The sequence below is a fragment of the Phodopus roborovskii genome, unplaced genomic scaffold (genome assembly GCF_943737965.1).
Source record: "Phodopus roborovskii unplaced genomic scaffold, PHOROB, whole genome shotgun sequence".
Lineage (NCBI taxonomy): Eukaryota > Metazoa > Chordata > Mammalia > Rodentia > Cricetidae > Phodopus > Phodopus roborovskii.
Window position 1 is genome coordinate 12,798,926 of NW_026126547.1, and position 27,844 is coordinate 12,826,769.

Genomic DNA, 27,844 nt, shown 5'->3' on the forward strand with positions numbered 1-27,844 from the left:
CACAGGCCTCCAACTCCCTGATGCATAAAAGTTAAGGAAGAAGGTGGAGACTAAGCACTAAAGATGGCAACTAATGTCATGTTGTCAAAGGACTCTGTAGAGGGTCCACTGCCCTATTTTTCTGTGGCAGACTTAAGGGCTAACAGGTCTGCTGAGAGTCTTCAGAGTTTACAAAATTCAACTTTATGAAAAGATCACAGTTTTGGCCACTATTCTTCACTCTAGAGCCTATCCCCTCGTACATGTGAAAATTCCAAGTACTTGGAACCTTCTTGAGCAGCTTTCTGTAAATGGCCTCAATATATTTTATCTGCTGGTTTTTAAACAGAAGGGGAACATGAGACCCTAGTATTTATAATCTGAGTATTCTATAAAACCCTAGTATTTCATCAAAATTGTAAAGCCACATATTTTTGGTAGAGAAACACCAAAAAGAGAAGCCTATGTCTGGAGGGATTCATTGTGATGAGAAGTCAAGAATCCTTCAGAGTTGGCAAAGGCATCTTAAAGCAATAGGATTCAGTCTCCCAGCTCTTCTAAGTTCTTGAGTTTTCTTCCCCAGAGCCAACTTAATGATGATGACTCCATCTCTGCCTGGATGACACCTGGAAAGGAAAGAGCAAGGGTTACAGGCGTGCTGCCGAGGGAGAGAGTCTATACTGCCACATCTGCCCACATTGCTTTGAGGCAAATATGAGCCCCTATTACTCTTGTTATTCTTTAAAGATGTCTTGGTACGTAGCCCAGGCTGGCTTTATCTTTGAAGCCTCTTGCTTTAGCCTCCAAAGGGCTGAGATTACAGGTCTGTGCCCCCTCCTCCACTGGGGTCTCTGCTCTTTACATGTTTCCAGCATGTGCTCACTGAGAATCTTCATTGACAAACATTTTGTAAAAGAGGAGGTTCCAGAAAAAGTACAATAGAATTGTGGGATTCTGAAGTGCTAGACAGTAGAGATCCTCGGACAGGCATCAGGTGCCCTGTTTTCTATCATTCATTCCTAAGAGGGAAGATGAAAGTTGTACTTAACAAGTAGTATTATTCAGGTTTATGATCTGCCATCCCCACAGTCTTGGGGAGGATGTAGTGTGAGAGATTTGTGACGGTCCTTTGTGGGAATGGAGTAGGATGGAGGGCTGGTGGTTAACTGATTTTTGTGTTACAAGTGCCTGGGCGAGGGGCAATCTGATCACAGTCCCAACTGGAGATGGGAAAACAGCACTGGGAAGGGTTACTGCTGTTGCTGTCGGAGGGTGGAGTAGTGCTAAAGAGAGCACACGGAAATGGGAATGTGGGGTGTTCCTCAGCAAGCCCATGAAAATAGTGGAACCAAAGTGAGTTCTGCCACAGGAGACCCACGTTCTTGGAAGTGTAGTGACCCCTTCAGCACTACATTTGTTTCAATGACTATCACCCCAACTGAGCTTCTTCTAAGAAGTAATTTACCAGGACAGCCCTGTGTCCTAGTGAGCAGTGCTTGAACAGCAGGTCCTCTTTAGGTTTTTCTACTTACTGAGTTAAAGTGGGTGTTCTTTAGCTGCTGCTGGCCTATCGTCAGGGATGAGGGTGCAGCCAGCCAACATGTCCAGAGAGGCCAAGATAGAGTCATAAAGGTGATCTGCATGGCTCTCCAGCTCACCAGACTGCTTTGCGATCTTCCCAAGGGCATCCTTTAAAACTAATGGTCAGGTAATAAAAAGGTACAGCAATTTGCTCAGACAGGATTATATAGTTCACAGTACCTCCTCCCCTGCCCCAACAAGGGTGACCTCTAACCTGCTTTCTAGCTGAGTATGACCTCGGACTTTTGTATACACCATTACACTGATGCAGTTCTGGAGATTGAACCCAAGGTTGCATGCAAGCTTGTCAAGCACTACCAATGGAACCACATTCCTAGCCCACCTTCCCTCTTTTAAACAATGATGCTCCAAGGCCTTAAGTAACATATTAGGGAAGTGTATTGATTTGGGGGGGGGGGGGACATAGGAATCAGTGATCAAAACTGGAGCAATGGTCTGAGAATAGGCTAAATTCACTCTTAGTGTCAGAAGGAGAGGAGGGATACACTAGGGCAGAGTATGCAAATAGGCTGGTTTTTGTTAAACACAAAAGCTGCTTGCTTCCTGTGCTTTATCAGCATTGTTAAATGCTTCCTGCTACAGGGCAACATCTGCCAGCAGAGGATAAGAAAGCGGAAGCCTTTGTTCTGCATACAATGTAGACTCCAAGGGGCAGGAAGGGAAGGGAGAGGAGGCTGGGGTGTGTTGAGGTCAGCCCCTTAGGAAGCCACATGAGGGCAAAGTGCTGTCCTAACAACTCCTGAGAGCTGGTGCCAGAGGAATGCTGTCAGGGTGGCTGAGCCACACTCTGTTCAGGCTTCCTGTGTCATCAGTGGAAATCTAGGGACCTTTTCTTTGAAACTTTACTGTAAACAGGTCATGGAAGAAAGGCTAGAAAGGGAACTAAACAGGTATGTTTTCCTGATGTGTTTTTTTTTTTATGTTGCTTTCATTTAACACATACATATTGGGCCTCATTTGGCTTAATTCTTATGGCTTCCAGTCATGTGACTCAAGGAGTTTAAGACAAAATGTCAGCCTTTGGTGGGGCACTGACAAAGGGGCCTCTTGGTGGTAGATAAGCCACAGTCACACTCCTAAGGTGGTATTTGTAGCCAAGTAAAAAAGCAGGCTCTGAAAAGCTGTTTGTGTGTGTGTGTGTGTGTGTGTGTGTGTGTGTGTGTGTGTGTGTGTGTGTGTTGTGTGTGTGGTACACTGACAGGATGCTGCTTCTGGGAGGAGGAAGTAGGAAGTCAAGAGGAACTTGAGGCTTGAACAAAACAGCTCAGTGCTCCAGGCAGAGGAATGGGAAGTTAGAGTACTAATCTGGAGGAGCCTTTCTGGCTGGTAAAACACCTGAGTTTTTTCTCAGAATAGGACAAAGTGGAACGTTAATGGATTTATTTCCAAGTGAAAGTCAGAACCATCAGTTTTAGGAGGCCTTCTATTAAACATGGTCTCCATGAAGAGAAGACTAATACTGAGCTCTCCCTGCTCCCTAGTCAGACCCTAGGACCCTAGGACAACAGCTGGAAACTTCTTCAGGCCCATGCTAAGTGTCTGGCAAAACACCAGCACAGGCAGAAGCAGTAAAGCTTGCTGCACCAAGTTCCTGCCCAAGTATAAAACCTAAAACTTGGGCTCAGGGAGTGGTGGCATTTACCATGTAAGCCCAGCAACCTGAGTCCAATCTTTAAAACCTGTGTAAGAGCAGGAGAGAAGTAACCACAAGGTTACCACCTGATCCATACATTCGGTAAGGGGCATGGACACACACACACACCCCATTCATATACCCATTAGAACAAACTGTTCAGTCTTAGCCACAAAAACACCTAAAGATCGTGTCAGACTACGTAGTAGAGAGGCAGGGGAGGCTAAGGGCTCACTGGGTCACACTGCTGGAGACCTGCCAGTGGTGGCTTTCCATGTAAACCTCTCCACGTGTTCACTTTCCCCAGGGTACAACTGACACTGGAAATGTTTTAGGGGCACTGTGGGGATGTGAGGGCTTCGGTGCTGCAAAACATCTTGCAATGCATGCGAACCCCTACAACAAAGAGTTGGGCAGCGGCACCAAGCCTGAAAGCTTGTTTTGTAACCCTTGTCCAGTAAGTGATGCCTGGCCAATTATTTCACACAAGGTTCATCATGGCTGTGTTTATGCCATTGGATTCTCCTGTAAATACTACCTCTCTCTGGAACTGCAGCATAATATAGACGGGCTCTGTGTAGTACTACAGGATATTAGGGACCATCAGTTCAAGGCTTTTGAAGACACAGATGGGTGTCAGTTCTTACAATCAAGCAGTTAGAAATGTTCGTGAAGTTCTCACTGTGCTAAATTTGGAACCTATGCTGCAAATGGGTTTGAGTCTGGTTTGTAAGCAACTGCAACCCTTCAGTTTCATTCTTTTTGTTCTTGTTTCTCTGTGTAGCCCTGCCATCCTGGAACTAACTCTGTAGACCAGGCTAGCCTCAAATTCAGAGATTGTGTCTGCCTCTGCCTCCCAAGTGCTGGGCTTAAAGATATATGTCACCATTTAATTCTTAAAAAAAAAAAAAGTATATATATATGTGTGTATATATATATATATATATATATATATATATATATATTCTTTGTGAATTTCACATAATGTATTCTGATTATATGATCCCCATTCCTTCCCCTAATAAATTGATTCTTTTACCCAGTCTGTCCCCAAAAACAGACTTCACACCCTCCCCTCTCCCCCCTCACGAGCCCAGGCTGATCTCCAGCTTTCTGAGTTCTGGGTAGCAGGCTGAGCAATAACTGTCTGTAGCTGATACAATAGATGCTTGACAGAAACCCTCCCCTAAAGTAGAACATTTTGAGAAACTCACCAGTTAAATTTGAGCTAGGTAGGAAATCTGAGGGTTTCTACCAACTACCTTAACTACAACTAAGGACTGCTACATCAGATTCTGGATTCCCAGGCCAGTGAAATGGCTCAGAGAGTAAACCACCTGCTTTTAGAGAACCAGCTCTCAGAAAGTTGCCCTCTGACCTCTACATATGTGCCATGCACACATACCTGAAGTTATAATACACACTTAATTCAGAACATCACTAGAGACTTTGAAAAGCAAAAGCAGGCATTTCTTGCAGGCTGGCACAACAGCTTAGAGGAGTAAGTGCTTGCTGAGCAACATGATAATCCCATTTGATACTCAAGCCGTGTAAAAAAGTTGAAAAAGTGGTGGTTCATCAAGATGGCAGGCAGAGGGGAGGAATCCAGGGGAAGCATGTGTATGCTGTTGCCTCAAACCCAAGGTGGAAAGGGCCTCACATGCTACATAAAACAATGAATCTTTCTTGTAGGCTTGGTGCTTAGTCTATGCACTTGGTGCATAATTTACTTCTATGCCTCTAACACTCCCAGGGCTGCAGAGGCTGGAGGGACAATGATACAAGCAACCAGCAGGTGTTCTTTGTGGGCCTCTTTTAGGCAGCATGCATGTTTTCTTCCTACAGAAGAGCAAACCTCTGGCTAAGTTTGAAACTTGAAGCAAAAGGCTATAGATGCAGCTCAGTGGTAGCATCTATCTTGCATCCTCCAGGCCCTGGATTTGATCTCTCAGCAATGGATTCAAATGAACAAACAAAAGAGCAAAAACAACACTCAAGCTGGAGAGATGGCTAAGAACTCTTACTGCTATTGGAGAAGGCCCAGGTTTGGTTCCTAACACCTACTTGGAAGCTCACAATAAACCTTTTGCCTCCAATTCCAGAGGATCCAACACCCTCTCCTGATCTCCACATGTTCTGGCATGCATATGGTACACATATACATACTCAGGCACACACACATGTTTAAAAACAAAATACCTCAAGCAAATATACACAGGAATGCAGGGGGCTGGAGGTTTCTCAGTGATTAGAATCACATATGGCCGGCTGTTCCTGAGGACTTGAGTTCCTGTGTTAGGCTGCTCAAATCCAGCTGTAGTGTAAGGGCATCTATGTCCTGGCCACTAAGGGCACCTGTACTCATATTCATTACCCTCACACTGATACATAATTAAAAAATAAAATCAATCTTTTTAAAAAAGGGCCCCACACTGGTTGGTGGTGGTACACACCTTTAATCCCAGCACTCAGGAGGCAGAGCTAGGCAGATATTTGTAAGTTCAAAGCTAGCCTCGTCTACTTAGTAAATTCCAGAACAGCCAGGGCTACATAGTGAGACCAGGTCTCAAAAATCAAACAAGCAAGAAGCACTATAGGCCCATTGAGACAGCACAGCAAGTGGGTCTTAAAGGTGTCTGTGAGCCTGATGATCTGACTTTCATATCTGGAATTCACATAATATATAAGAATTTAAACACACACACACACACACACACCAGTGTGATCAAGAGTTAGGAGACCTAGTCTTACAAAATCAAATTGTAGGCTCCAGCCTGTAATCCCAGGACTCAAGGCACAGGTCAGCGAATCCTTGCAGGTTCAAGGCCGGCCTGACCTGTACAGTATTAGTAGTCAGAACTATATAGAGAAACTCAAAAACTAAGCAACAACAAACAAAGCAATTATTAGTGTTACTATTAATAGGTATCTGATTTTAAAAAAATGGATGAATGACCTAGATACTTCAAAAGAGGATATTAGGAAAGACCAACAAACCTATGAAAAAGGAACAGTATTATTAATCATGAGGGAAACTATATTGATATATAATCTTCAGTTAAAATGGCCAGTATGAAGTAGACAAAATGACAGCAAGGATGACAGCAAAGGGAACTCTTACACATTACTGGTGGGAAGCAGCAATACGGAGGCCTTCACAAGACTAGATACGGCAGCAGGGTCTGGGAACCCACTACTGACTACTGTACATCTAGGAGAACGAAAGCTACGCTCTCCCCTTACTGTGCTCTAATCACATCTCTGGATGACCTGGAACTGGCGTGGAAAATGGGAACAATCTGAAAATCACTGTCAGATGAAACTGTTAAGATGTCCTCCCTCCTTCCCTTTCTCCATCCAGATAGGGCCTCACTATGTAGCCCAGCCTGTCCTGAAACTATCGAATCAGGCTAGCCAAAATTTAAGAGGCAGCTCTGCCTCCCAAGTTTGGGAGCCACAATGCCCGGCTCTTCATCTTTAATTTTATGTTGACTAATTCAGACATATATATATATTAAAATTCACTAATAGGTAAGTGGGCTGAATTCCTAAGGGCAGCTCTAACACAGTGGAAAGGCATGTTCCAATTTATAAGCACACACAGTGCAATGTGAGTCACACCAGACCCATAGATAAGTACATTATGTCAGTAAACAACCAGACACAGTTCTTGGTTACCCACCTGGGGTGTTGTCCATCAGGCACTGAAGAAGAGTCTCCCCCTTCTCCAAGACACTCTCTGTCAGGGACTGATGCTTGTCTATGTCTTTCTTAAATTGCTTAAGACATAGGGAAAGAAAAAAGTTTCAACGCTATTGCTTGTAAAAGTCGTCTAGAATGAACACTACCCAATACGTGACTTCTCTAAATGGAAGGCAGCCACACATAGTCAAGAATCCCTCTGTGGACTAATCTAGTGGCAGCTTCTTTGAGTCCATGGAGATATATTCACTGATTTTGTTTGTCGAGATTTAGCTCAGGCTGGTCTACAGAGTCCTCCATCTTACCCTCCCCAGGATTATAACCCTGTGCCATCAAGCCCAGCTCCACAGAAGTTTTCCCCAGAAGAGGATGGCTCTTGGACAGGCTGGAGTAGGGATTCCATTCTGTACACTACTGTATGGTCTTCTCTAACTCAGGTATGGGATTGACCCTTAGGATGAACATGGTAGGTGAGAACTATAAGCAGCAGCTTGTCACTACACTGACCACACAGACCTGTGGCCCCCACTTTTACACCTCTCAGGCCTCTATAGTAACACCTTGGCATTAGGGAAGCTGCTATTTTCCCAAAAACTCATCCCAAGCAGATCATTCCTCACAGCTAGAAAGCATTGTTGCTGATTTTCATTTTTGTTAAAGGAAGTCCTGGCTACCCTAAACTATGTAAACTGGACTGGCCTGCTTCTGTCTCCTGACCACTCAGATTAAAGGCATGCACCACCATTAGCTGTAGCTAATTTTTAAAAATCTCTTTAGACAGTAAGAATTATATAAAATTAAACCCATGCTATGGGACAGACCTCACTGCTTAATATTTTGAGGATGTTAACTTTACTCTTGGATTTGTTCTCCTGCCCTCAGTATTCCTTTGCCCCCAAACTTTATCCTTCTATGCTCTAGGGAGTTTAGATGTTGCCTCAACCCCATTGGTATGCAGTACAGGGGAGGATGAGTGATGGTTAAAATCTGAGTATACATAAATCCGAGCACTCGGTCTTGGTCCAAGCAAGAGCCAAGAGAGCACATTTGCAAGCCATGTTCCATTCTGAGGAAGGTGTGAGCAGTGTCATCTCACTGACATAGCTGTGTACATACAAGAGGCATAAGCTTGACTAATGCAGGAATAACTCCCGACTCAATTCACAAGACTGCTGTAGCTGGCTAACTGGAAGTTGAGTCATAAGAGGGTTAGGAGGGCTCAAATGGAGAATGGAGTAAACCTATTTATACTTGCTGAGCCAGGCCAGGAAAGGATACTGAGATAAGTCTGATAGAGCAATCCCTCTCCCTGGGACTCCCCAGGGGTACTCTTCAGGCACAGACACTGTGTTTGAACAGAAAGAACCTTCAGGTTCAGCCTTCCTCTAGTTTCTCTATCTCTGCACTGTATCTAACAGCATTCCTGCCATGGCAGGACAGCTGGCTAGCCCACGCTAGATTTCAGTAGATTGCAAGAGAGAAGACAAAGGCTCCCGTCCAGATGAGCTGAGTCAGAGCTTGGTGGTAAATCTCACCCTCTTCTGCTGACTCCGTGTTAGGTTACATGATCAGATCTGGGTTCCCCTTCCCTGCAAGGCTAGCAGCAGTCCTGGGCCACAAACACTGCCACCATGTGATCAAAGTCAGCCAAGTTTACCTGAGGCAGCAGTTATAGGAATTACCCTCCATTTCAATATGCTTTTTATCTAGTACCGTTAACTAAAATTAATAGGTGTGAAATAACAGACCTTAAAAACAGACATAAAACAAAACCCTAAGTCCCAAACTGGTGTCAGAGTTGGGGGAAATCTGGCTTAAATCTATCCTATCACACAGCTTCAGCTGAGTTCCATAGACATCAATACAGCCTGCAAGAACTCTGGTGACATTGATGTGTCTGTGTTTGCACTGCCCATGTGGCAGCCACACATAGCTGTGGTACATGTTGGAGTTAACTGTCATACGTGACTACTGTCTGTAAATCCCAGGCTCTAACCCTGAGACATCTGCCAAAGTACCATGTAAACCCCTCAAAAGTATTTCTGACTCAAATTTTCCTCTATCTGGCCTGGGAGTTCAAAATTTAGACTTTGAAAAAGGTGTCTTGATTGGATTTATTCAGATAAAATAGTCAATTGAGCTACAAGGTTCCAGTTACTTAAGATTTTATTTTGTAAGAAATGATTTAACCACTAATCTCAAGGTTGAGCAAGTCAGGAGCCAGGACCACACATACCCGGTAAAGCTGCAGAGAAGACTTGAGACCTGTAAGAGTGGACCTGGGTGGAGTACTGAGGTCAGCAACATCTGTGATGTTATACAACCAGCATATCAACTCTTCCAGCTGACAGCAAAATGTCTGTGGAGACAAGAACACATGGAGGCCGGAGAGAACTCAGGGCCCAGTACCACAAAAGCCAAGCCCACATGGGCCACCCGAGTGCACTGCTGTGTACCTTATCCCAAGGCTAAAAATAGCATTTTGGCATACTGCTATCTTCATCTGTCTCCACCCTACCCCATGACTTCAGACTTCCCCATGCCAGGACAATGAATGCCATCCTGGTTGTGTCTTCCTTAGCCAGATGCGACATCAAAAACAACAGACTCAGAATACACAGTCCCGACAGTGACGGTGAGAATGGAGCTATGGAGGAACAGGGACAAGGAGCCCAGCAGAGCAAGCTCGTCACTCCAGCCAGTTCTTGGATCTAAACTTTCTATTCAAAAAAGCATAAGTGAATGAGCGAACACAATGAAGCAGTGTATCAACTTCAATTACCAAGGCACACATAACATTGGTGTTTCATGTTACCTAACTTCTCTGCCATTTTCTTACGACCATTAAAGGAGAACACCACCTATATTTGGGGGGCATATCTCTGGGGTGCTAAGACATGCTGTTGAGCATCTTTACCTGCACACATTGCACCAGCGATGCTTTCTCCTGTCCTCTGTCCTTGGGAAGCTTCTTTCCAGCAACTGGTTCTGAGAACGGCCACCTGTCTGATGTAGCTTGCAAGGTGGGGTGAGTTTTCATCAGTCCAGAAGAGACCCCGAGGGCCTGGCTGCTCACCTTACTTTTGCCTGTGGAGTCCTTAGCATGGATAGAGTCTACAAAGCAAGGGTTCTGGACCACAGACCCTTGGAAAGCAGCACCAGAAGGATGCTGCCTTTGGCTAGAGTCCAATGTGGGGGACTCATCACTGTCTGAGACCATCAGTGAACTGTGCTCCTCAGCAGCCCCAGTGGGTAGGTTCACAGATGTGGGAATGACACTTAAGTAGGACATCATAGAAACTGGAGTCAGCCTCGTGGGCAGGGCAAGGTACTCATCTTCACTTTCCATTTCCTCTTCTGATGTCCACCCAGGCTTCACACAGGTGGGATGACCAACATTCTGGCAGGCTCTCTTCTCCCTCTCTAGTCTTGGAAAGGGCAGCCCCCTCTCCTTCGTCTTCAGCTGGGGAGAGCCCACACTGAGGTTCTTGCCTATAGGCAGATAGCCTTTTGTGTCCCTCAGGGCTGCCTCTCTGTTCTTGGAAGAAGCATCCTCAGTGCCTGGGGTTCTAGGGGTTGATGCAAGCTGGTTCCAAGATGGCAGGTTTATGCCATCCTGTTTCTGGGATACTCCCAAGGGCCAATGCTTAAGGGTTCCAGAAAATGGCAGGGAAGGTACTTCTGCTGATAAGCAATTGTGGGAGACATCAATGGGTGACTTGAGAGTACTTGCTGGGGAGACAGAGAAACTGTCCAAATCTACACCTGAATCCTGCATGACAGGGTCAGCCAGCACATGACTCTCAAATTGCTTTGGGAGCTGAGGCCCAGGCCTCAGTGGGTAAGTGTAGTCAAGCAAATCTTCGTACTCTTTATTTGGGTTCCAGAGTGGGGAGTGGCGGTCAGGAGAGGGAGGCAGAGAATTTGGCAGCACACAGGCCCAGTACTCTGCCTGAAAGGAGAGTTGTCTCTTACCCAGGCTAGTAGCATCACCACCAGGGGCCACAGACTGTGGTGACCACAGGGGCTGAGGCCCTGTCCCCACCAATGAGGGGGCTCCCTGGGGTACAATCAACTCCCGAGAAGAGAACTTGGCAAAGGAGCTACTTTGAGGCTCTACCTTCTCTTGGTGGCCCTGGAGACTGCTGCCCATGGAAGAGGCAGAGAAGCTTCTGCTAGAGAGCTGAGGAGCACCTGGGCTCACTGTGAACTCCCCCTGGGACAGGAGAGGGCACCCTGAGATGTGAGGTTGCTGGCTGAGGCCCAGCACCTGAGGAGAATCAGATGGGGGCTGGCTGTCTTCACTGGCAGCATCGTGTCCTGAGCAAACAGTTACAGTTCCAAGGACTTTAACCCTTTGAACCTGGGAGGCAGGATTCTTGTTTTCCTCCATCTACAGTAACAAGGGAAAAAAGACACTAGATGAAAATAAACTTTTTTGTTGGTGGTGTTTGTTTTTTGGTTTTTCAGTTTTTTAAAACAGGGTTTTCTCTGTGTAGCCCTAGCTGCCCTGGAACTTGCTCTGTAGACCCGACTGGCCTAGAACTCACAGAAACTCACACCTACCTCTGTCTCTTGTGTGCTGGGATTAAAGGCATGAGCCACCACCGGCCAGCGGTTGCCTTCTTTTTTTAAAAATTATAAAAATACCTACAAATCTCAGGGTATGGACATCCTTCACTGTTATCCATAAACTTTTTTAAGAACAGTTTTCTTCTTTAAGGTTAAGGGAGGAGAGTGGGAGGGTTATCAATGAAACAAAGTAAGTCTAAGGATCCTATGGTAAAACCTACTTAGTATAGTTATCTAAGAAAACAAAATAAACAAACAAAAAAAAAAAAAAAAAAAAAAAAAAAAAAGGAAAGAAAGGAAGACAGGTACGTAGACTGTCTTTCCAGAACAGTATTCAAGATTCCTGCTGCTTGTGATTAGTACTAAAACTCATCCTACCCTGGGGAAGTCTCTTGCAACTGATCCTGAACCCACCTGAGGGCAGAACTCAAGACAGTTCCATATGCAGAAGCTGGGAACCAATGCCTCTCCTGACCATAGGTCCCAGCAAGTGAAACAAGCCCTCCTTCATCGTCACTCACAGGAGATGCAGCAGGCTCCACCAGGGGGTGCCCTGTTCACATGCCAGTGCACTCTGGCAAAATGACTCCCTCAGCTTCTTTACCTTGGATTTTTAACTCACCCCAGAGGAAGACAATAACTATCATAAGAACTTCAGAACCAGACTGACCCGATGTTAATGAACTCCTATTTGTCCCACCTTCCAGAGGTACACCTGAGAGTCTCCCCTCCCGCCCTGCCTCCCCAAGGACTCATTAAGAAAATACTAAGAGCCCCTCCTTAGCAGGCATAAGAACAGAAGCCACAGCCTTTCTTTGAACACACAGTCACTTCTGGGCTTGCTGATTTGCTTCTTGACCCAACAAACAGGATTTACAGTGGCAGAGCCCTCCCAGACCCTTGCTTTCAACAGGTAGGCCCAGGTACTACTCCCAGTCATACTCAGAATCTTCTCACAGGATAGGCTCCGAGGAGAGAGCAAGCAGCAGCCAAAACCACAATGTACAAATTAGAGCTGCACCTAGGCCTTGGTAGCCTGAACACGATGTTGCCAGAGCCAGGAGGAGCAAATCATTGGTCATTCTTCCTCTACAGGGTTTAAAAGAGTCAGAGACTGCCTTTGGCCTTAGAGCATGGGAGGATTTCCTGCCCTGTGTGGCTCTTACTGGAGGGAGACACTAACTGCCTTGTGGTCTCCAGTCATGGAGGCCAAAGACCCTGCTGTCCATGAAAGCAGCTTCAGGATTCTGACCAGTCTCAAGAACATTTGGTCTGGGAACTCACAGGGTCCCCTAGAAGCTTTCAGATCACAAATCAGAAGTGGGATAAGGGTCCCCCTCATTAAGAGACCCCTGATCCTAGTCCTCTGAACAGTAGACTCCTGATGAACCTCTCACTGCCCTTAAGAGGTTCCCAGTGACTCTGGGAACAGGAGATACTGCATAGAGCCCCCTGCTGACTCCACAGCCCAGTTTGTACCCAGGATCCCACAATTCCCACCTTGCAGTGATGGGCAGGTTGTAACAGTCAAGGAGATGCAGCACACACCCAAAGGATACCCTGGCTCAGCTCCAGCCTCAACTCCTCAGTACTTACATGGTTTCCCACAGAGTGAAGGTCTCCAGTTCCCATGCTGACGCTGAGGGTAGGCTTAGACGCATCTGCTACAGGTTCTTCACTGGCAGTGTGGGCCTGTGACAAGAAAACTCTAGAGATGCAGTCAGGGTCAGCCTCAGCCCTTCCCTTGACTTGTAGATGCAGGGGCTGCTGTGGTTCAAGCCCTGGGGGCAGCAGTTCCTGTCCCACAGAGTTCCAGCTGCCACAGGACGGGGCCTTTGTGTTGACAGATGTGTCTGCCTCAGCAACATCTTCACCCAGAGCCATTGAGTCTTCCCTAAATTGGGTTTCCCTTGAAGCCTTCAGGAACCTACAAAACAAAGGAAGGAGAGAAATATATATATATATTCTTCATGTGTTCAGAAAAACCTTGATTTTTAAGTGAAGACAAATTTTTCTGGCCAAAGGGACAGTGACCACTTCCTTAGCGCCAAGGTCTGGCTTTTCTTCAGCCCAGATCCTTTCAAAGGGGATGCCTTAGTACATGACTTTGTCCTCTGTCAATTGTGGTATTGTCTCCTTTGAGTCAGGACAGGTGTGACCAAGCAAAAGGCTTGGCCAGCTTACTGCAAAGGTCATAAAACAAGGCAATAGAAGAAAAAAGGTATTATAAGCCATCTGATCCAGGTGGAAGACAAACATTCCAAGGCCATCTTCCTTGCCTGGAAGCTGAAGGAAGAGGTTTACCTAGGAGAAGGGTGAGTGCAGGCTAGCAGGGGCCTTCTCACAGGTTGTGATTAGAGACACATCTGATCCTAACTGCCTGCTCATGGGATGTTTTTCAGTTCTGCAAATCTCACAACGGGTCATTATTTTCTAGGGCCCTTCTCGCTGATTACTTTCCCATGTGCTGGACATTACACATGGGCAGACTAGAAGGAGGGGTAGCTACACAAAGCCCTCTTGTGATTACCAAACTCCCTCAGGTGAAGTGAAACGGGCTTGAGCACAAGGCTTTGCCTCAGTGTACAGCACAGATGCAATTCAGAGACAGGACTTGGACCCATGTATGTCGCCTCTTTCCCCAACCTCATTGATATGTCCAGCTGGCCTTTGCCATGCACAGCCCCACAGTAGTTCTCTTATGTCAAGGGCTTGTGGGTTAGCAACTTGAGTTGTCCCTTCTACCCTAGAGGAGAGCAAGTTCAGGTATGCTTGGGCTTCCACTGGGCTCAGGAGGATGCTTCTAACTATTCTTGGTGGGAGGAGACTGAGGGACTAGGAACCACTCCCAGACTGGACCAAGTGGAGCTTCTGATCCAATGATGACCAATGACCAGAAATAGATTGGCACCCCTATTGCGGTTAAATAAGGATCAGCATAAACAAATAGGCCGAATAGATGTTTATTCAGGGAGAAATAACTTACAACCTAGACAGATGAACACCAGGGAATTCCACCCGATGCTCTCCTGTCCGAGTCACACCAGCAAGAGAGCTTTTCCCGGCTCTCCCTCCTACCTCCTTCCACAGGTCACTTCCGCCCATGGCTCCACCCCCAAAGGGTGTGGTCAGTGCCACAGAAGGACTATCTCACTACAATTCCCCTTTTAGTCTAAAGAAAAGATTTAGGCTTAATACAAAACTATATACAAAACAGTGAATAACAAGTGTGCTCTAAGAAAAGGAAAATCGAGAACAAAATGACCTACACATCTAGTCCTAGGGTGAAGGCATAACGGAGTTTACAATAGAGTTGTCCTAAGCTGGAAAATGTAAGTCTAGTACCTAATATATCTAACTAGGAAGAGAGAATAATAGTTGTGATAGTTTAATCTTCAACCTCGTCAAGACCTGAGAAGGAAAATAACAATACTAGAGTAAACAGGAAGTGTGGGTGGACAACTTCCAAAAGGTGCAGCAAGGACAGAAACAGCAAGCCACCTGGACAGTCACCCTAGGTCTCACAGCAACGTTGGTACACCCAGTTTTGGCTAAGGCCAAGAGAACTTGACAGACCACAACAACAGCAGGGAGGTAGAATGGCTGTCTTACCCTGACTTGGCAAGGTCAAGCAGTCTTCTATATTTGTCTCCTGCAAGCACATAGGACTGCATGTCCAAATCAGTGGTCAAGGTGGGGGCAATTCTTTGCCCAACAGGCCATTAGCTGAGGTGAGAATGAACTCCAACAGGAGCAACAACAGTGTCCAACATATTTTCGGGAAAGTGCACGGTGCTGTCAGGAGCAACAGTGTCTCATGTCAATGGAGTACTAATACTAAAACATTTAAATGCCATGTTCTGCATGTCTATGAAGTGATTGAAGATTAAGCATCTATATCTGACTAATCTCATAGGTACAGGAAACGTGAGTGAAGATAATCTGTAAACACCCCTTCTCAGGCTGCCTTGGTGTGAGCTGACCTTAGCAGCCTTAGAAAGCCGCCATGGAAAGCTGGGTGGTGATGGGTGAGCTGATGTGAGGAAGGAGAGCACCCCAGGCAGTGATGGTGAGCGCACTGTTGGGGGAAGTCAGGAAAGAACTGGCTGGATCTACAGGAGCACACCAGGACAACAGAGGGACACCAGGCTGGCATCAGCAGGCCTGGGCACTGCTGAGATGACACGGGCAAGTCTAACCGGAAGGACACAGAAGGGGACAGTGAGCTACCTGCAGAGAACTGGACCAACCTCAAGACTCAAACCTGGACAGGAACAGCCTTATTTTCCCCAGAGACTAGAGGCAAAGTGTAGAAGAGGAGGTTGCTGGTGGTAACACTGGAAGCTGCCAAGGGGCAGGGCTCATCCTGCTGGGCTTCAGTACCAGGAAATGCAACCCCTACTCTTCCTAACCGGCATATGGAGCTCCAGGCTATTCTGGGGTGACTTCAGAGAAAAGTCAATCAACTCACTCTTGTAAGCACTGGATCCTTCAGAGGTTGATCAGACCCTGCCCTGTTTTCTTTTTCTGGTAGAAACCTAACCTTCACGTAACAAAGTAGTTACCACTGAACAGTCCCACAAACACAGGTAAGCAGTACTGTTATTTCGTGTATGACTTGTATCACATGATATATATGCAAACACAAACATTCCACATATACCTTTATTATAAAAGTGCTGAACAGGGCAGGACATACCATTCAAAACCTTGCCCCTCACCCCCCCCCCCAAAAATAGAACAGTACTAGGGATTGGACCTAGAACCCTAGAGCAGGCCTGGAGATCTAAGGGCAGCCCAATAGCTACTGGTATAACCCCAACCAAGGAGCAGCTCTCCTGTTAAGAGTCATCCTCTTCAGCCACGATGAACACACATGGGCGGTGAAGAACGAAGAGGAAACATGCCTCACCAGCCACATCCACTAAATCACTCTGGCTATGAATGGGGTGACAGATAAAGCCAGATTGTCCTCACATCCCAAATCTAGAATCTTGTGCATGCTATGGAGTCAAGTTCAGAGCTGTGTGACTCCAGAACCTAAGCTCTTGATAAGCCAAACAAGGATCAAGAAAGAAAACAAACCAAAAGGCACCCAAACAGCAGAGGGTGGAGAATGGGAGAGGGAGAATGGTCAAGCTCAGATCAGATATTTTCATGGCGCCACATCCTCGCCTTGTGGCTCTTTAAAGAACTGCACATATTACTTATTTTTGTGTATGTACATGTGTGTCTGTGTGTGTGCACACATATGGGCTCACAGAAGCCAGAAGACATCTCCTGGAGGAGCTCGAGTTGGGGGCTGCTTGCCAGAACTTGGGTCCTCTGGAAGAACAGCAGGCATTAACCGTTGAACCATCTGTCCAGCCCCTGCACCAGTTTTTGATTACTACAGCTGACCCTATCAGCTGGAGAATTTAGGGTGAGGAAAACCTATATATCACTTTCTGGTTGCTTCTCCCACCACTTCTAGACACTCTCAATGGTTACAGCTTCTTATGCCCCTAACAAAGCACTCACTTATTTCTGCATGTATGCAGATGCACATGCCATGCCATGCCATGCCATTCACAGAGGTCAGAGGACAATTTCTAAGAGTCTGTTCTTTACCTGATGAGCCATCTCAAAGAGAGAAACATCTATGTTTCAAAGACAAGTTTTTAAAAATTCTGTCTTGCCTGGAGGTCATTATCCACAAAAGGTTTCAAACTTGTCCTAGGGAGGGCAGCATAAAGAGCTATTGTAGCTCTCAAAGGCTGCAGACTGACCCTCCTAAATAGCCAGCAAGGAGGCTGTATCCTGAGCTAGGTTACTTAGTGGCCAGAGGCCCTTATTTGTCCAGGTGTGGTGGTCTGAATAAGAATGGCCCTCATAGATGTATCCCTAGTTGGTGTAACTGTTTGGGGAAGGATTAGGAGGTGTGGCCTTGTTAAGGAGGAAGAGTGTCCTTGGAGGTGGCTTTGAGGTTTCAAAAGCCCATGCCAGGCCCACTCTTTCTCTGCCTCCAATTTGTGGTTCAAAAAAAAAAGTGAGCTCCAATGCCTGCCTGCCTGCTACCATGCCTCTCACCATGATAGTCATGGACACACCCTCAGAAACAGTAAATAAGTCACCAATCAGATGCGTTCTTTTCTAAGTTGCCTTGGTCATAGTGTCTCTTCATAGCAATACAACAGTAACTAAGACACCAGGTCAAGTCTGAAATTCACAGCTGAGTTCAAGCCCTAAGCACATGATGGAAGGAAAAGAACCAATTGCAAACTGTCTTCTGGCCCACACACCCACACCCACCCACCCACCCACACACCATGGCACAGTGAGTGCCCACACTTACAATACACATATACCCACTTCAGCAGTGCAGTCTGGTCTTCCAGCACCCATGTCAAGCAGCTCACAACTACCTGTAACTCGAACTCCAGGAGATCTGATGTCTTCTGGCTTCTGTGAGCCCATGTGTGCACACACATAGACACACATGCACATGCACAAAAATAAGTAATATGTGCAGTTCTTTAAAGAGCCACAAGGCGAGGATGTGGCGCCATGAAAATATCTGATCTGAGCTTGACCATTCTCCCTCTCCCATTCTCCACCCTCTGCTGTTTGGGTGCCTTTTGGTTTGTTTTCTTTCTTGATCCTTGTTTGGCTTATCAAGAGCTTAGGTTCTGGAGTCACACAGCTCTGAACTTGACTCCATAGCAAGCACAAGATTCTAGATTCAGAATGTGAGAGTGATCTGGCTGCAGAAAAATTAATGTAATAAAAAGTTTTTCTTTAGCCAGGCGGTGGTGGCGCACACCTTTAATCCCAGCACTCGGGAGGCAGGCGGATCTTTATGAGTTCAAGACCAGCCTGGTCTACAAGAGCTAGTTCCAGGATAGCCTCCAAAACCACAGAGAATCCCTGTCTCAAAAAAAACAAACAACAAAAAACAAACAAACAAACAAACAAAAAACAAAAAAAAAGTTTTTCTTTCTTTTTAAAAATGCCTGGTATTCAATGATTTTCACTGAAGTAGTAGTACTTTACAGGTGGCCATTCTCCCAGTCTGGAGACTCAAATCCTTTACAACCTGATTTATCAATCAGCCTGGTAAACATGTTCTCTTCTGCATTAGTCATCTGTGTTGCTGCTGTGACAAAATGTCTGGCAACAGTAGCCTAGGAAGCTGGGGTTTATTTTGGCTCAGAGTCCAAGAGTATGATCCATCACAGCGGGTGGTCTCTGCAGGAGAAACCTGGGGCTGTGGTTATACTGCATGTGCAGTAGGAAGCAGGAAGTGAGGAGGGACAGCGATAAGCACTCTTCCTTCTCATCCATCTGAGACCCTCACCACAGTTAAGGGGGGCATCCCACCTCAATTAACCTAATCTAATGACACATTATAGGCACACACATTATGCAAACTACATTCAGTCCAACATAAAAATTTCACATTCTTTAACAATTCCAACAGAGTTTAAACATGTAAGTGCCTGGGGCTAGAGAGATGGCTCTGTGGTGAAGAGCACTGACTACTCTTCCTGAGGACCCAGCATCTCCACGATGGCTCACAACCATCTGTAACTCCAGTCCCAGGGATGTGATTATTATCTTTTTTGACCTCTGCATGCATCACACAAGCATGCAGAACACAGACAAACATTCAAGCAAAACACCCTCACTAAAAAAAAAAAAAATAAAAAAAAAAAAATGTGTAACCACTGATTCTCTTCTGAAACTCAGCAAATCTCTGAACTGTGAGCTCCTGTACAACAAAAAGCAAAATTATATACTTCCAGGACACAATGATATAGAATATGCACTCATACTCCCAAAGAGAAGACTTGGGGACAGGAAGGGATAAGAAAGAAAGCAAGAGCAAGCACAGCAGGGCAAACAGCAACTCTTGCAGCTCCATGGGACCTGGTATCCGAGACTCTGAGTTCCAAAGGCTTGGGCAGCTCTGTCCCTCCAGAGCCTGCACAGCCTCTCTCTCTCCCTCCCCCTCCCCCTCTCTGAGGCTCATCCACACATGCAGCTTTCCTTTGCAGATGTACCACGATCTTGGCCATTGCCAGCACAGAAAATAAACAATGAAGTCTGCCCCCTTCTGAGAAAGGCCTGTACAACACAAAACTGCCAATCCAGGACTACCCATGCTTTAGCATGTTCCAGGACCCACAAAATAAACAAACAAACAAACAAATAAATAAATAAGTCGCTCTTAGCCCCTTAATTTAGAGTTCCCAGAACCCACAGAGGCTATATGATCCACTAGATATCATTAGGAGTGACCAGGTGGCTTTCTCTTGTCCCACAGTAAAATTATATTCAGCACCATATACATGTTGACACCAGGGACACCTGATCATTCCTGGTATCTGCTGCATCAGCTGCCTGGCTCCTTCCCATACATTCCTGTTTAGAGCAGACAGGAGAGGGCTGGCAAGTGGGAGGGGCACTGTTTCACTTCTGTCTGACTCATTCAAATAGATGAGTGACTCACCAAGGGCAATTCTCTAAGCAACAGCGACAAAAATTTCCTGCAATGATTCTTTAAATCACAATTCCCTTGGAAACAACTGCATTTATCCTAACTGTGAGCAGTTCCATTCTGACAAGTGTTGTCCCTGTACATACAGTCACTGAAAGCCACCCATGCTGACACTGACACCCCTTTCAGTCTGAGGCATCAAAAATGAAATTTCACAGCACTCGTAGGTACAGAGAGAAATGCCACAAATACTGATCTGCCATCCATGTTTAACAAGCAAGAGAGAGGAAAAGAGTAAGTGGGAAAATTGAACTTGGCAGTTCAAGGTTTCTGTAAGAGTCAAAGCAGAGGCCAAGCTAGGCAGGATGGCGACATGAAAGAGGGTGAATCTGAGATGACAAAGCAGTAGACAGGCTTAAGATGGCCCCAAGACTGGCTGCATCCAGGAAAATTGTGGCCATAGATTGAAAACAAACAAACAAACAAAAAACCAAAAACAAAAATCAGGAGAGGCAGGTGACCAGTGGTCAAAGGCAGCTGCTATTCCAGCTGTTCCCTCCCTGGCTGCAGGTCCTAGAACCTCCAGGTCTCTAGCTTGGCTATCATTCCCCAAGATGACCTGGGGCCCTACAGATAAGATCAAAGCATGGTTAAGGTGGCTCCTGTGGCATGTTAATGGGTCGCTCTTCTCCATCATATTTACTCCCTCCTTCCTTCTGCGACTGCATCTTTACATTTTCATTAAAGAAGATGGAATGGAAGTTTCCCGGGTCAATGCGTGGGGAAAGGCCAGGGGTCAGGCTACTCGAGTGCTTGGCCTCACTTTCTCACTTACTTGCATGTTGGCTGGCAGACTAGAATTACCAAACAGTCGCATAGCAAGGTCTTATCTTATTAGGACTCAGAAGATGGCTTTGGAGATATGAAACTATCAATCTGTAAGGACCTTGGCTGAGCTCAGGACAACCCCTTAAGCCTAAGCTCTTCAGCCTCAACAGTCAGCAGACTGTCACTGTCCAGCAAGGCTCAAACACATAGATGGTGAGGGCTGACCATCTGATCAGTTCAAGTTCTGCCACGGGAGAGGAGCAGAAGAACTGATGTGCTAGAATGCAAGTTGCTTGTGCTGTTAGCTGAACGTTCCCACAGGCTGTACTATCACAGGACTTGCTCCAACTCCATCAGGGTTCTGTAATCACAGCACTAAGTCACAGGTCCCCAGGACACAAGCGGAAGGAGAAATGCTCTCACAGATTGTCCTCTTGCCACCACATGCATGTGTACCAACTCCCAGCCCACACAAAATAAATGGCTGATGTGATGGCAGTTCCTGGGGTAAGCTTGAGTGAGGGATGGGTATGACCAACATTCATTGCATACACATATGGAATTTCCTTTTCCAAAATTTACTTTATAAGGTTGACTTTTGTTTTATGAGTATTTAGCTTGCATGTATGTCTGTGCATCACATGTATGTACTACCTACAGAAACCATGTGCCAGTGCATGTAACTACTAAGCCATCTCTCCAGCCCCTCTATAAAATTTCCAAAGGAATTAAAAACTTAAAGAAGCTTCAACCTTGTGATTCCCTTTGGGTGGATGGTGGTGGTGTCCTGACGCGGGCAGGCAGTGGTGATGCAGGGCCTGGTGCATACTTTCAGAGCCTCTTCATGCTGTGACAGAGGACCCCAGCACTCTCTTGCTTCCGGTCTGGTGACAGAGCAGCCTGGGTGGATCCCTGGAGTGGGAACTCGTAGCAGTCATCTATTTCTTGTTGAAGTGACTTCTCCCCATAAAATTATATTAACCTACATTGAACTTGGTCCTGTGAATCTTGGTCTGCACATCAATACAACACACAAGGAAAGTGCAGGGTAAGATGGCAAGGGAAGTTGACTATCATGTGCTATCACTATAGAAGCAGGGCTGAAGCTTGGAGCAGTTCACATGCCCCTACCCTTGCAACGAGAGGAGATTGTAGAGCGGGAGACTGCTGTGGATGAGTGATGGGCTGCCAGGGTCATGGGGCTGTTGAAAACCTATTGAGGCCTTCGTCTTCATCTGGGCCTACTAGACAAGATCTGGGGCATGCAGGAGCTGACAGAGCACACCCAGATGGGTCCTGATCCAGGCGACCAGTGGCTCCCATAGGACTACTCCTGCACAACAATCTCACTGTAGGAGCAATAGTGGGGACCCTATGGCCAGACCTAAGCAGGGCTTCCCATGTCCCTTTACTTAACCCCTTTGTTTTCCTTTTTTAAAAACAGTTATTAAAGTGGCAGGGCTTTTAATTTTCATATTGACTTGATGGGAGATGTCATTCTGTAAATATGTTTCTCTTATTGGTTAATGAATAAAGCCCTGTTGGCAAATGGGAAAGCAAGATAAGTGGGACTAGGAGACAAGGAGGATTCTGGGAGAGGTAATAAAGAGGAGTAAAGATGTAGGATGTGAGAGAAGAGGTCTGGACCCTCTCGCTAGTAAGGTAAGACCATGTGGAAACAGTTAGATGGATAGAAATGAGTTAATATTTAAAACAGAGCTAGCCAATAAGAAGCTCTAGCCATTGGCCAACAGCTTTATAACTAATAAGAGTTTCTGTGTGTTATTTGGGGATTGACATGGCTGTGGGACCAGGCTGGCAGGAAAGTGCTTGTAACACTGACTCAGTGACATTATCCCCCGCCGCCTTGTTTTTCAAGACAGGGTCTCACTATATAGCCTAAGACGGCCTAGAACTTACTATGTAGATCCACCTACCTCTGCCTGATGGGATTAAAGACAGGCACTTTCTAATAAATATAAGAAATGCCTTTGAAGCAAAAAAAAAAAAAAAAAAAAAAAAAAAAAAAAATTGTGAAGCGATACTATTAAGAATGGCACTCACGGGCTGGAGAAATGGCTCAGAGGTTTGTTTAGAGCACTGGCTGCTCTTTCAGAGGCCCTGGGTTAATTCCCAGACCCCTCATGGCATCTCATGATTGTAACTCCAGTCCAAAGGATCTGGCACCTTCACACAGATAAGTATTCAGGTAAAATACCAATGCACACAAAATAAAACTTAAAAAGCAAAACAAACAAACAAACAAACAAAAACAAATGGCACCACAGTATCTCACATCCTGTTTGTGGATTCTACAAGAGATTGCCAACAGGAGCGTTGTTTCTCCTGAGCAGCAGCTATTTCCTATTTTTTTTTTTTTTTTTTTTGTAAAGGTTTGTTTTCATTTTAAGTATATGGGTATTTCTGTGTAAGTAGTACCCACATAGTCAAAAGAGAGTATCAGCTGTCCTCTAACTGGAGTTACAGATGGCTGTGAGCACCCAATGGTGCTCGGAATCTGGGTCCTCTAGTACAATCAGCACTCTTAACCTCTGAGCCATCTCTTTAGCCCCAATTCCTTTTTAAATTTCTTTTATTTTTTTGAGATTATAATATTACCCTCAGTTCAGTTCTCAGCATTTACTGGCTCACAACCATCCAGCTGTGGACTGGAACCAGTACCAGGAGATCCAATGCCCGCTTCTGGCCTCCTTGAGCACACTGCATATACATGGCAAACTTAACAAACACGAAGACAAAACACTTATGTATATAAAATCTTCTAAATGGAATCTTGTTACAGGGGCTAGAGAGGTGGCTCAGCTGTTAAAAGAATTTGCTGCTCTTGCAAGAGGACCTAGGTTTGGTTTCCAGCACTCACCTTGGGCATCTCATAGTAATTTAATTCCAGTTCCAGAGAATCTGATGCCTTCTCTGACCTCAGTGGGCACCCGAACCTACATAATGTCCACACAGACAAGGAGGCACACACATAAGAGTATTACAATAAAAATATATTAGCAGGCCAGAGAACTAGCTCAGTAAAGTACTTGCTATACAGCCTGGTCACTAGAGACTGGGCACTGGAGCCCACATAAACACAAGACATGGGGTGCATGTCATTCTAGCACTCCTATGACAATGGGAAGAACAGACAGGAGAGCCCCTGGGATCTTATGGGCAAGTAAGCCTGGAGTAGGCATGCATCAGAGAAGCAAACAAGAGAGATGTCTTAGAAGCCACGTGGAAGGTGAGGAGACCCATCCAAGGATGACTGTCCTCTGACCTCCACATGGATACCATGGCATGTACCCCCCACACACACACACAGAGCACAAGCATAAATAAATACATATTTGAACTTTATTCATGTGTCTGTATGCACACAAATGTGTGCCTGCCTACAAAAGCCAGAAGATCCCCTGGAGGGGAGTTAAGGAGATTGTGTGAGTCACCTGACATGGGTCCTGGGAACCAAACACCAGTCTTCTAAAAGCGCGCTTAATTACCCAGACATCTCTCCAGCACATACATGAGTGGAAGTGCACACCTATAATCCAAGTACTCAGGGTGCTCATGCAGGAGGATAGAGACTTCAAGGTCAACCTAGCCAGTACCTTAGACTTCTCAAAAAAATTTTTGTAATACGACAAAGAACCTAGCAGAGCTTGGTGGCACAAGCTGTTAATCCCAGAACTAAGGAACCAGAGGCAGCCAGATCTCTGTGAGTTTGAAACTAGACTAGCCTGGTCTACACACTGATTTCCAGATCAGCCAGGGCTACATAAAGAACCATAAATAAACAGACAAACAAACAACGAACAGAAGCTAAGTATGAAGCCATACACATTTCCCCAGAATTAAATAAACTAAGGTCAGAGAAGTGGCTGAAACTCAAGGCTAGCCTGGGCTACATAGTACCAGACTAGCCAGGACTACAAAGACAAATCAACAATAGCAAGATGGCTTGGTGGGTAATGGCACTTGCCATGCAGGCCTGAATCCCAGAGTTTGATCCCAGTGGAGGGAGACCTGACTCTCAAAACTGTCTTCTCCCCTCCACACGCACTGTGGCACACATTGTCACACACATAATAAAATAAACGTTTAGTCTGGCTCAGTGGTAGAACACAGGATTGATATACACAAGGGAACTGGGTTCAAGCCCCAACAATAATAAATAAATAACCTGCTTCTAAGTAATTCTAAAAGTTAAACATAAAAGGAATATATTTTATGGAATGAAGCATTGTTCAATCCTAGAATTGTAAATAACTAAATAAAACCAATCTATGGCTTTAAATAAAAAAATAAATAAAAGCAAAGCAAATGCAGACCCTCAGGTTAGTATCTGCTGCTCAAGTGTGACCTATAGCCAGACACAAGGCTCCTGTTTATAGCTTTGGTGTCTGCAGGCTTAGGTAGGACCACTATGAGGTCAGCTGTAAAAAAACAAACTAAAAAGAGTGACCTAGGACCAGCCAGCCCATCACCTCAGAATATAGTTGAGAATATAGTCCTAAGCCCTCAGAGCCTCTACTCAGAATCCATAGCAGGGTCTTTAGATAAACTGCTACGCACTGATGTTTCTCAAACACCAGGGTAGCGAGTAGGACTGTTTCAACCTTCTAGGAAGGGTCAACTACAATGGCTTTAAAAATGCCCGCTGACTGTACTCTTAGCACAGAACAGAACACAGAAATTTATTTATGCCCTATGCAACAGACACCTGAAAAAGCTCCCCTTAATAGCTAACTAAAGAATGTCAAAGTCAGAGGGAATCCCCACAAAGAGTAAGAGTCCTTAGAAGGATTCAAGATAAATTTTGGAACAGTAAAACCAGAATTGCACACTTGAATTTTTCTTCTGAGTTACAAGTAAGAAGTGGAAAGATAATTTAAAGACAAACAGGCATGTCAAAGGGAATTACAGCTGGAGGGAAATACATGTTTCAGTTTGTTTCCTGTGACACAAGAGAACCAAAGTGAGGCAGTATTCCCCAGGGGTGAAGTTCCACATCTGTGTACCTGGCAAACAAAAAGGTTTCCTCCATTAGTCACGTTATCTATGAGAAACTTTGAAGACAATATGACAGTTTCTCCAAGAGAACATATTAATAAAAGGCAAGAAGCTATTTACAGATCAATTTCATATGTTGCTTCTAAATCTTCAAGATTGTTTTCAGCACATTAGGCTCTCTATACATTCACTTCTATAATCAAACTTAGCCAGAAGGCAGACAAGCAACATAGCTGTCCCTCTTCTCTTACATTATGATCAAGTCAGAGGCCAAATGTATCAAGGCAAGCATCAGGCCTATAATCCAACACTTTGGGATGCTGAGGCAGGACCAATTCCAGTTCCACACAAGCCTAGGCACATGATTCACCAGACCAGGCATGATGTCTCTGCTTAAAACCCAAACACTAGGGAGGCTGAGCCAGGAGGGTGCCAAACCAGGACAGCTGGAGCTACACGGGAAGACTGCCTCAAAAATAAATAGCACTACTGTAAAGCTTAACCAACCCAAGTATGTCCCTTAACTCACCTGGAATGGATGTTAAGACTTTAGAAGCATAAATCTATGAATACTTGGCAGGCTGGTACTTTTTGGGGGGTGGAGTTTTTATTTTGAGACAGGTCTCTAGGTTATATAGCCCTGGCTATCCTGGATTAACTCTGTAGACCAGGCTGGCCTCAAACTCGAGATTTACTCTCTCTGCCTCCTGGATGCTCTGATAGGTCTCTTCAAATACCTCTTTTTATCTTAGTATTTATATTTTATAAGCCACGGAATTGATACTATTATTCAACGTACCTACTTTTTTGGTTTTGTTTGTGCTGGGGCCTGAATTCCACTTTATAGATGAGGAAACTAGGGGACTGATAAGTTAACCCTTCTACAGTTAGTAGCATGGAAGGCTGAAGTCTGATTCGATCCAGAGAGCTTTGCTGCTCCCCTAACCTGTAAAAATGATCCAACAACTTAAAGGCTTTTAAAAGTTCCTGTTTTCTCAACTTTTGGCTTCACTTGATGTTCTTGTTTTCTTCTGGCTTCCTTCCCTTACAGACCTTTCATCCTGCTAGGGGCTGAGGTAACCACAATACAATGCCATGTGTGGAAACAGAGGCCCATAAAGGCTGCCCCAGAGAAGGGGATGCTTTTTAGTTGTGGGGGTAGGGAAAACTTTTTAAAAGATCGGATGTGAAGCTGAATTCATCCCACTATCCCTAAGTGATCCAGAATGTAACCCAGACCATTGGGAGAGAATAAAATGAGAAGTGACTTGTATTCACTTTAACCAAGTCCAAATGTGTCCCAAGTTGTCGGGAGCTATTTCCTTTCACGTCTCCAACCCCATCAATTCCCAGTGAGGTCTACCTTGCTCTGACACTGACCGTTTTCCGCTCGTTTTTTATTATAAACAACACACTGAATTAAACCTGGGCTTATAATTATAAAGGGCTTCTATTAGGTTTGGAGCGTGTGCCCCCGGGCTGCAGAGAAGACTGGTTTACAGGTGACAACTGACAAGGGCAGATCTTCGAGATAAAAAAAAAAAAACCAGACGCCTTGCTTTCCTCCTCGGCTGTGTTCGCTGTGCCAGAGAAGCAGTGGCCGCCAGACTGCGAGCGCCTGTGACCTGCCGATTCCCCGCCACCAAGGTCGACGCGCGCACAGCTGCGCGCCGCCAGATGTGCGGCCCCGCTGTCTGCAGGGCGCGCCGGCCCTCCACCGCCTGCCCCGCCGCTCGCCTGCAACCCGCACGGTCCGCAAGATGGAGGCGCAGGCACGAGGCGCCCCCACCCCGGCCAGCCTTTGTGCCCTCCAGGCCGCGGGCCTCGCACAGGGCCCCGCGCCGAGTCCCAGGCACGCGGGGGCCGCCCGGGTCTCGGGTCGCGATACTCGCGCCGGCTACCGCCTATTTACCTCACTTCGAACCGAAGGGTCGCGTCCCGAGCGGCCCGGGCAGCCGGGCCGGTGTCCCAAGCGGCAACTGCCAGCCTCCCGCGGGCGCCCGCACTCTAGCGGGAGGGAGGACCCAAGC

General features: G+C 45.8%; 1 protein-coding gene across 1 annotated transcript; it reads right to left on the reverse strand.

Annotated features, from left to right (window-relative positions):
• Window positions 1-67: 67 nt before the first annotated feature.
• Window positions 68-27,835, reverse strand: Cep68 (centrosomal protein 68). The gene is made up of 7 exons (XM_051200486.1): window positions 27,727-27,835; window positions 13,085-13,415; window positions 9,834-11,309; window positions 9,153-9,275; window positions 6,897-6,993; window positions 1,512-1,676; window positions 68-605 (listed from the first exon to the last, which is right to left on the reverse strand). Exons 2-6 carry the CDS (start codon window positions 13,370-13,372, stop codon window positions 1,516-1,518), a joined length of 2,145 nt encoding a protein of 714 aa, XP_051056443.1. The 5' UTR covers window positions 13,373-13,415; window positions 27,727-27,835; the 3' UTR covers window positions 68-605; window positions 1,512-1,515.
• Between the last annotated feature and the right edge of the window lie 9 nt (window positions 27,836-27,844).